We start from the raw sequence: 9,747 nt of genomic DNA on the forward strand, positions 1-9,747 counted from the left end.
TTAATAATGATTAAAGGATGTGTCCTTAAATAAAAGGATGTGTCCTCCAAACAGCATATATAAGCTGAAACTTTTCCTTTTGCTTCTAGTAGGGTATATGAAAATTCCTGCTAATTGTCCCGTTGTCTTCAAATATCTTCCTAGGTCTTGACAGCTCAGGCATGCCTTCCACTTTGTCAAAGTTCCTCCTTAAAAAGTCCACCTACGACTGAGCACCAGGCTCCAGATGTAACATGATGAGTGTAGAACAGTGTATGCTGACCTTGTGATCATGTAGTAATTGGTCATATTAGTAGGGCATATGAAGGAGAAGTAAGTTAAACAGCTTGTCTTTAATGAAGACCAGTTAAGAGACCCTGGAAGACACAGATTTATTCACAGCACCCAAGGAACAAGAACCGATACCTCAATACCCACTCTGAACATTTTCTGCTATTCTGATTTTAATAATGGTACTTGAGTTAGACTCTTACACATCTCACCTGGATAATGATTTGTCATAGTCTAACCACTGTATCTTTATAGAGGAAATATTGACCTCCTATTGCTTTATTCCGCATCAAGTGTTCTATAAACTTCATCGAATTACTTACAAATTATGACTTTTTATTTTTTATGAATGACATTCAAACCAGATATTTTTGTATGTGAAGAAATAACTTTTCAAACTAAGATTAGAAAATAATATGTATTTTTTTTGCTAAATTTTGTTTTAACTATTTACAATGTCTGCATACATTTTCTGGTTGTTGCAGTACTCCTGGGCTGACATAGTAGTAACTAAGGAATAATGTTAGACCCAGGAAATATATCATTCCATAGGGAATGAACAATCAATAACTGCAAGGTAAATCACACACATAAACAAATTTCATGAGTTTAACTCCATAGATCTTTTTCCAGCCATTCCAACACTTTCCCTAAATAAATCACTATAATTCAAGTAATCACTAAGTGAGAGAGTAGGGTATAAAGCCTTCAATATTCATGATGTTTTTGAAACTATCTCATTCCTTAATATTACATAATTTACCCTTTACTGGATTTCACCACCAATTTTTAATAACACAATTAAATGTAATAGAGAACCCTATATTTTCAATTTGTTCTTCTGAACATAGGAAACCATACATTTCACCACCAAGGGCATTTTTTATAGTCTCATATTAATCTTAGAGATACTAGAACAAATAAATAATAGAGAATATCTTTTTTAAAGACTATAAACGATCAAATATATTTATCTTTACATCTTTCAATTAGGGAAACTTAAAAAGTTTTACGCTTCTCTGACTTTATTGCAATTTTATTGCCATTTACACATCATTATGGTGAATGTTAGTACAATATTTCTTTATTTCTTAATGTTATCTTTATCTTTAGATGCATTAACCAACAACTCAGTTATCAAGTGTATTGCCTATTCCTTAGTGAAAGTAAAATATTGGAAAATATGTTACCAGGAAAGAATTACGAGTCTAATTACAATGGAGTAGGTTTCATTCTACCTTGGTATCTGGAGATGTGAGGTCAGTGTCTTGTCTCTGTCTCTCATAAATATTTGTTGAGAGAGATAATTATGGAGAGAGAGAGAGAGAGAGAAGCAAAGACAGAAACAAGAGAAGGGAAGGGAAGAAAAGGGCAGGAGAGAGGAAGGGGAGAGAGGAGGGGAGGGGAGCGAAGGGGAGACGAGAAAAGAGGAGAGTGGGTGGAAAAAGGAAGGGAGAGAAAACAAAAAGAGACTAAGTACTGACTCTCCCTTTCAAGTGTACCACTAGACTAGTGATGGTGAACATTTTAGAGCTTTCAGTGATGACAAACAGCCCTCTGTTTCATGTGTGACGGGTTCACCACCACTCCACTAGACTGATTATATTTTCTTAATCCGTTTCTTAATCTGGTTATTCTCCTATCTGGCTAATCAGAAGAATTATATTTATAGTATTGTGGTAGTGTGCTGTTCTGTTTTATTTGTTTAAGATCAAATCTCTAATCTGTACCATACTAAATTGCCATTCATAAAATGTGGTACAGGATTAAGAGACATATACTAAACAAAGGAACACGATTTCTCAAGATGAGTTGAAAAAATCTTTGAAAGTTGATGAATAAATAATTTTAAAAAGTATTTTTAGTAGTTCCATAAGTTACTAAAATATCTACAACAAAGAGAACTGTCAAATATAATGAGAGCGGAGGTAGTGAGACTAAACTAACTAAAGTGACTACGTGCAACAGAAAGCATATAAAGTTTGAAGTTGATAATTCTAGAAACAAAAATATGAACGAATTAGTTACAACTACGGAGGTAGCTTTCAGAAGTACTAAAAAGAAACTCTTTATTTGAGCTGCTTTAACAGAGATTAATTTGTCTCTAGCCAACAGGATTAAGAACATAGGAAGGTAATGTAGTAATTTTTGTTTTCCATTATAAATATGTTTACAGTCTTACACTAATCATTTTCACTAATACTATACTCTCCCTAGGTGACTTTAATGATTAACCATATTGGGAAATTTTTGAGCTATCAAACACTCTATGTTTGAATGTGTTTTATACCTGACTGCAAAGCAATCAGCCCATGTTATTCTCTCTTATCCACAATCAAATTAAAAAAGCCCATGCCACCAACTGGTATGAAATGAAGATGAACTGTGTTCACAGCAAACTGACACTGAGCAACTCAAATGTTGGATTTAATAAGAAATTCCCTGATTTGAGACAAGTTGGATTCTAGCAAATAAGGTATTTACCTATACTATGTATAAATGCTGAGTGGAGATAGATTCAAGGAGAAAGGAGTACAGAGTATGAGGGATGACATTACTATATTTAACTACTGTTTCTAAAGTTCATGATTTACAACAATTGCAGTATCTTTATTCTAATATCAGACTAAGATGATATTTTCTATAAGTTCTAAGAGATAATCAGTTAGTTAAATGATCCCTTACTTTACTAGTGCCTTTAAAATAATTGTTATGTTTATATGTAATATTCATAAATTGGATCATGTTGAGTCCATTTATAACTTTACAGTACTGAGTGGTCAAATTCTGCATATGAGAAATCCTTTCACTTGTTAAAGGATTCTATAATTTTCCTCAGGATTATTTTAAAAATTTTAGCATGTGAGACTTATATGAACTTTATAAAAATTGTTCCTAGGTATTTTGTGTACAGTTCTAGCTACTTTACATGATTGTATATTTAATTTTTATTTCCTTTGCTGCTTCATTAAAATACATTTTAATGTAAGAACAGAATTATCAAACAGAAGCACATGGGAAATGATGGGATTTGCAAACACTAGTAAAGAATAAATATCATCATATACTTGTATCAGGGAAAAGAGGCTTGAAGTAAGGTACATTACTAATAAAATGAACCATTCCACAATGAAAAAAGGCTTGGTCCACACTTGGAAAACTAAAGAAAGAAAAATCAGAAATTCTAATAGTGTTATTCTTTTTTTTTTTAAGCTGGGGATTGAATTCAGGACCTGCGCTTGCAAGGCATTGAGCTTAATCCCTGGCCCTCTAGTGATGCAATTCTAATGTCTTACTCAATAGTATTAAAACAATGACCCAAAAATTTTATTAAGCATATGAAACATCTAAATAAAAAATAATAAATTAGTCATAATTGAAATTTATATATGACATGAACCTGCAAAAATGGACAAGATGTTGTTTAAGATACATTGGAAATTTGTGATAATATTATAAAGGAAACTTCAGCAATTTTCAATAATTTAGAAATTTTACCATATGTTTATTGACTACAATGAAATTATGACGATATTGAACAAAGGAATAGCTAAAAATGTATACAGAAAAGAAACAGAAGTCTGATATCTGTAAAGTTAACAAGTACTTCTATGTAATTCATAAGACAATGATAGAATGAAACACAAATTGTAAAATATTTGAAACTCAATATTAGTGTAAATTTGATCACAAAAACTTGTGAGATACAATCAGCTAATAAAGGGCTTAGAGAGAAATTTTGAACATATATACATTTCAAAATGCAATATGATTTGAAATATTGATTCATGCTTCACCTTCAGAAAAGTTGACAAAAGCAAAGAAATTTATATCAAAGTCTAGTGAATAAAACAGTTATTATAATCTAAATAGCACACAAATATATTTCATAAAATCAAAGTGGCCAAAAGTTAATTTATAAAAATTGATTAATAAATTTATGTAACTTGTTGAATGAGCAAGAAGACAAAATACGCATGGCTTATTCATACTGGGAATAAAATAAATTTCTTCATGATTTGTTATATATAATAATTCATTACAATAAACTAATGCAATTCACATTGTCATTTGAAAAGTGGTAAATATGTTGAAATTTCAACTTAGAACAACTGAGAAAAAAGAAATCTGATTATTGAAATCTATTAAAAAATTCAATCCACTACTAAAAATTCTTACACAAAGAAAACCTCAGGTCTAGATCACTGCACGGTTGGCATTTCCAAATTGTTAAGGAAAGTGTTTTTGAATCTATTGAAAAAAATTAACTTTTCTGAGATTTATGTTGCTGCACACATTTGTGATTTGTTCCTTTTAAAATACTGAGTAGTATTGCATTATATACATTACCACAACTCATTTTTTTTTGTTCATCTATGAATGAGCATTTGAATAACTTCCACTTTGGAGTAATCATGTATAAATCTGCCATGCACATTTTTGTACAGATCTGTGTATACACAAGTGCTTATATTTCTTTTGGGTGAAAGCAGAGGCACAAATTTGTTGGATTACATAGTAAATGTCTGTTTCAATTTATAATAAATTGCCAAGCTGCTTACCAAAGTGGTTGAACAGTCTTCCACTATCCACAAATTTGGTGTAACACCAGCTACTTCTCACCAACATTTGACACTGTCAGAGGTTTTGGGTTTTTAAAAACCCATCCTAGGGCTGGGGATTTCGCTCAGCGGTTAGGAGGCCTGCCTTGCAAGTGCAAGGACCCGAGTTCAATCCCCGGTACAAAAAAGAAAAAAAAAAAAAAAAAAAAAAATTCTAGTGTAAGTGTGCAAAGGTATCTTGTTTTCTTCACTGTTGAATAATGACATGGATTTATTATTTTTCACATATTTTGCCTATTTTAAAAGCAAAATAATATTTCTATTTTGCTTATTAAATTTTTTCATCATTATACTATTACTTATAATATATTTTATATATTTTGAAGAATGTCCTTTCTTGAATGTATAGTTTTCACTTGGTTTTACATGTCTTTTGAAAAACAGTTTTCCATACACAAATATAAATTTACTACTTTTATGGTTAGGCTTCTTGTTTGTCTTTGTTTTTATTTGTATTTTATGGGTGTATGTATGTCCTTCTTAAGACGTGTTAAATTTCTCCAACATGTCAAATAATCTCTTTAGTAATTTCTTCCAGATATTTTATCTTAACCTCTTTGCTTATATGTATGAATTTAAGTTAATTTTGCTGTACAAGGAAGGTATAACTTTTTAGATTTGTTTTATAGTTCGTATTTTTAATAGTTCAAATTTTTTCAATTTGTTATTTTACTTTGGTATATGCCATGATTAAATCATCTTTTCACAATTAAAGATACTAGGTGACAACATGTAGAATTCTGTGTTTCTCCAATGTATTTTTTTGCTTCATTCTGTCTCTTCATGAAACAAAGGACTTTGTTTTCCAAATGATAGAATGTTAATAAGTAAAAACACTACAGTGACATAGCTCATTATCTTGTTGTTGAGTCTCTGCCAATTTTATTGTGAAGTAGGGTTTCACTTTTATTTCTCAAATACAGTTATGAAGTTAAGAAAAAAATATTAGTTTACTTGTCCAAGGGTGTCAGTACATGACAATGTATAAGTATGAATGTAGGTATTTTGACATAAGGCCTGGCCACATAACCACTGATGATCCTACTTCCCTCAAGTAATGATCTAAAAACCATAAACTGGGCCAACTGTGGGTCAATCCATCCAGTAGAATGGATAAAGGCTCCTACAGATGTCTTTTAATTTTAATAATATTTGAAAATCTGAGGATTTTATGAAAACTAGATTTTCTTGTAATTATTGAAATGTCTGAAAATAATACCTTCATCCATCCCTGCAAGAAATTAAATTGTTTTTTAAACATTACTCCCCATAGAAAAAGTTTGTTCTCTCCAGGATATCATTCAAGTCAGTTTTATTATTTGATCTTGACTTCTCTGAATATTTAAGTTTGCAAGAAGAAAAATTGGCTAGAAAATAATATAAGAGAGAGAGACACACACACTTCAAAAGAACTGAAAATAAGATAGAGACACTTGAAAAGAGCTCAATGATTATAAATATTGCTAAAGTAACCTAGGTGTCATAGCACACACCTGTAATCTCAGCTGCTCAGTAGGCTGAGGCAAGAGGATTGCAAGTTGGAGGCTAGCCTAGGAGACTTAAAGGTTCCTATCAGAGAGAGAGAGAGAGGAAGAGAGAGAGAGAGAGGAAGAGAGAGAGAGAGGAAGAGAAAGAGAGAGAGGGGTTTGGAGATGTAGTTCAATGAAAATTCCCTGAATCCAAGCTTAGTGCTGAAAACATTTTTAAATGAAAAAATAAAGCTTAATAAATATTAATCCTAAATATTAGATATTTAACAAAGCAGTTTTCCAGTAAAATTATGCATATATGTGTATACATAATGAATTTGTTATAAATACACTGATATAAAGAATGTATAAGTTGTAATTTACAACTGACAATAAACTGTATTATACTTTAAAAAAATAAATATTAATCCCGGACACATTTTACTCATATAAACCAGCCCATGTTAAATAATCATATAGAAATCAGGGAAATACTTAACTACAAATATGAGAACTCATATGTAAATGGAAAAGAATAATGTAGTACCTTCAACAACCAAGTCTTTCTCTCCTTCACAAATCACACAGAGGACATGGTAGCAGGAAACCATTCCACAGTCACCAAGTTCATCCTGGCTGGGATCTCAGCGCAGCCAGAACTCCAACTACCCCTCTTCCTGCTCTTCTTGGGAATCTATTTGGTCACAGCGGTGGGAAACCTGGGCATGATCACCCTCATTGGACTCAGTTCTCACCTGCACACCCCCATGTACTATCTCCTCAGCAGTCTGTCCTTCATTGACCTGTCCTGTTCCACTGTGATTACCCCAAAAATGATGGTGAATTTTGTGATGGAGAAGAACATCATCTCCTACCCGAAGTGCATGACTCAGCTCTACTTCTTCCTCATTTTTGCTAATGCAGAGTGTTACATGCTGGCTGTAATGGCTTATGACCGCTATGTTGCCATCTGTAGCCCCTTGCTTTACAATGTCACCATGTCTCATCAGATGTGCTTTTCCTTGATTTTAGGGGTGTATATAGTAGGTGTGGTTTGTGCATCAGCTCATACAGGTTGCATGATTAGGATTCATTTTTGCAAGTTGAATGTGATCAACCATTACTTTTGTGACCTTCTTCCTCTCCTAAAACTCGCTTGCTCTAGTACATATATCAATGAGTTGTTGATTTTATGCTTTGGTATATTTAACATCTTTGCCCCAAGCCTCACCATCCTTACCTCCTACACCTTCATCATCGCCAGCATCCTATGCATTCGCTCCACTGAGGGCAGGTCCAAAGCCTTCAGTACTTGCAGTTCCCACATCTTGGCTGTTGCTGTGTTCTTCGGTTCTGCTGTATTCACGTACCTGCAGCCCTCATCAGTCAGCTCCATGGACCAAAGGAAAGTGTCCTCCGTGTTTTATACCATTGTTGTCCCCATGCTGAACCCCCTGATCTACAGCCTGAGGAACAAGGATGTCATTGCTGCCCTGAAGAAAATGCTAGAGAGAAAATTATTCCAGTGAGTAGAAAGTGAAGATGTTTTATTAGATCGAAATCAGTTACCATTATATGTCGTGAATTAGTTTTGTTCATTTTAGTCCATTTGTCACTATGTTCACTCATTTGCTGTATTTTTGAGATATTTCTTATTACTCTGGTGTTTTTTATGCGATTTTTCTATGTGGAATTTTATCTCATATGTATCATAGAGACAGGTGAAAAAAATGCTAAGGATAGTATGGATTTATACATCCATTAATGCCAATCTCATCACCTTACTTCTCTTCTTTCATAAGACTGACTAAAATTCAGGACCAAATTATAATGAAAATGACATTTTCCAAAAGTGGCTACCAACCTCCTCTCTTCCACATTTGCAAAACATCTGAAAACATAGTGATATCACGGCTATAACTTCTATACTGGGGCCTAATCAAGCCCAGAAAAGTCCCTTTTCTGCCCTACTCTTTCACATGACTTGTATCTTCATTTGTCTTTGAATTCAAAAACCCAATTATTATTTTAAAATATAATTTAAATCATGTGTGTTGAGTTTGTATGCAATTCAATATTTAGACCATTTTTTTATTTGTTCTAGTTTTTACTTGGTTGTTTTTGTCCAAACCACACAGGAAAGAGATTTCTGTAGGTTTCCTTAGTAGTTACAGCTCTGGCTACAGTTCCATAATGTAGAATACTTTCCATCTACTATTAATCCTTGATAAGTTTCTTATTTTACCCTTATGAAATATTTCAAGGACAACTGTATGCATCCCATACTATCTGTATGCACTGATGTCTCACTAACATCTTCCAGGGACTATCTATATTTCAAACATTGAGTTTAACTAAATTTAATCTAATTTAAATTTTATAATTAAAGCCCCCAAATTAAATTTAATTTTGGTGAATTCTTCAAGGATCTATAAAATGATAATGTTCTGAGAAAGTATATATAAAGTTTTAGAAATATCAAGCCAAGCCAGGCCTGTTGGCGCTAGCCTGTCATCCCAGCACTCAGGAGGCTGAGGCAGGAAGATCGCTGTGAGTTGGAGACCAGCCTGGGCTACATAGTGAGTTTCAGATCAGTCTCAAGTACATAGCGAGACTCTGTCTCAAAAAACCACAAAGAAGAAGAAAAAAAAAAAAGAAATATTAAGCCTGAGCTCCTTCTATGGCAAATCTCAGTACAAGTGTGATAATTCTAAAAAAACTGTCATATTGCCCAATTCAGCATACCAAGGAGATTAGGCCTCTTTGCTTAAAAAATTCTATTGTTACTCTAATTCTTTTCCACTTGAAGTTAGGTAAATGATTTCTCCAAACTATTGGCTTATTTACTGTGATCAGAGAACTGCAGGATAATTAGAGAAATCAATGTGCCAGAATCTCTCTTAGAAAAATATACCTTTCAAGGCTGTAGAGATGAAAAATCATTTCCTCAGAAAATTCATATTAGAAAATCAAACTATTTTTCCACATTAAAACTCTCTCTCCTGCCAGAAAAATTGTTCCATTTATTCTTAGCCTATGTTGTTTGCTGCTGTGCTTCTTAACTTATGCTGCTGCTTGATGTAATCACTTATATGTTTGTTCTTTTTAATACCCTTTCTTCAGTGGACTCTATGCCCTGTTTTGGTAGCGAATACTCACATACTCATAGTCATACCAAATTCCTTTATTTCTCCTTCTCATTTAGTGGACATGGGGCATGATGCTCTGTGCATGCTCTCAGTGGGTACATTAAATTTCAATCTGTAAAATGAACATGTTACTTTTACTCTGGAAATTAGATCTATATGCCAAAGAGGCATATTCACTGTGATATTTACTGTAACACTATTCATGAGAGACAAGATGAAAGAGAGTCATCTGATGAA

At 33.0% G+C, this 9,747-nt stretch overlaps 1 protein-coding gene across 1 annotated transcript; it reads left to right on the forward strand.

Annotated features, from left to right (window-relative positions):
- The first annotated feature begins 6,951 nt into the window (after positions 1 to 6,951).
- Positions 6,952 to 7,890, forward strand: LOC104854696 (olfactory receptor 8G1). Its single transcript, XM_010613280.2, has one exon. It carries the CDS (start codon positions 6,955 to 6,957, stop codon positions 7,888 to 7,890), a length of 936 nt encoding a protein of 311 aa, XP_010611582.1. The 5' UTR covers positions 6,952 to 6,954.
- Positions 7,891 to 9,747: the final 1,857 nt, after the last annotated feature.

Source organism: Fukomys damarensis, unplaced genomic scaffold, assembly GCF_012274545.1.
Source record: "Fukomys damarensis isolate Sample0158 unplaced genomic scaffold, DMR_v1.0_HiC HiC_scaffold_16, whole genome shotgun sequence".
In the NCBI taxonomy this organism is placed as follows: domain Eukaryota; kingdom Metazoa; phylum Chordata; class Mammalia; order Rodentia; family Bathyergidae; genus Fukomys; species Fukomys damarensis.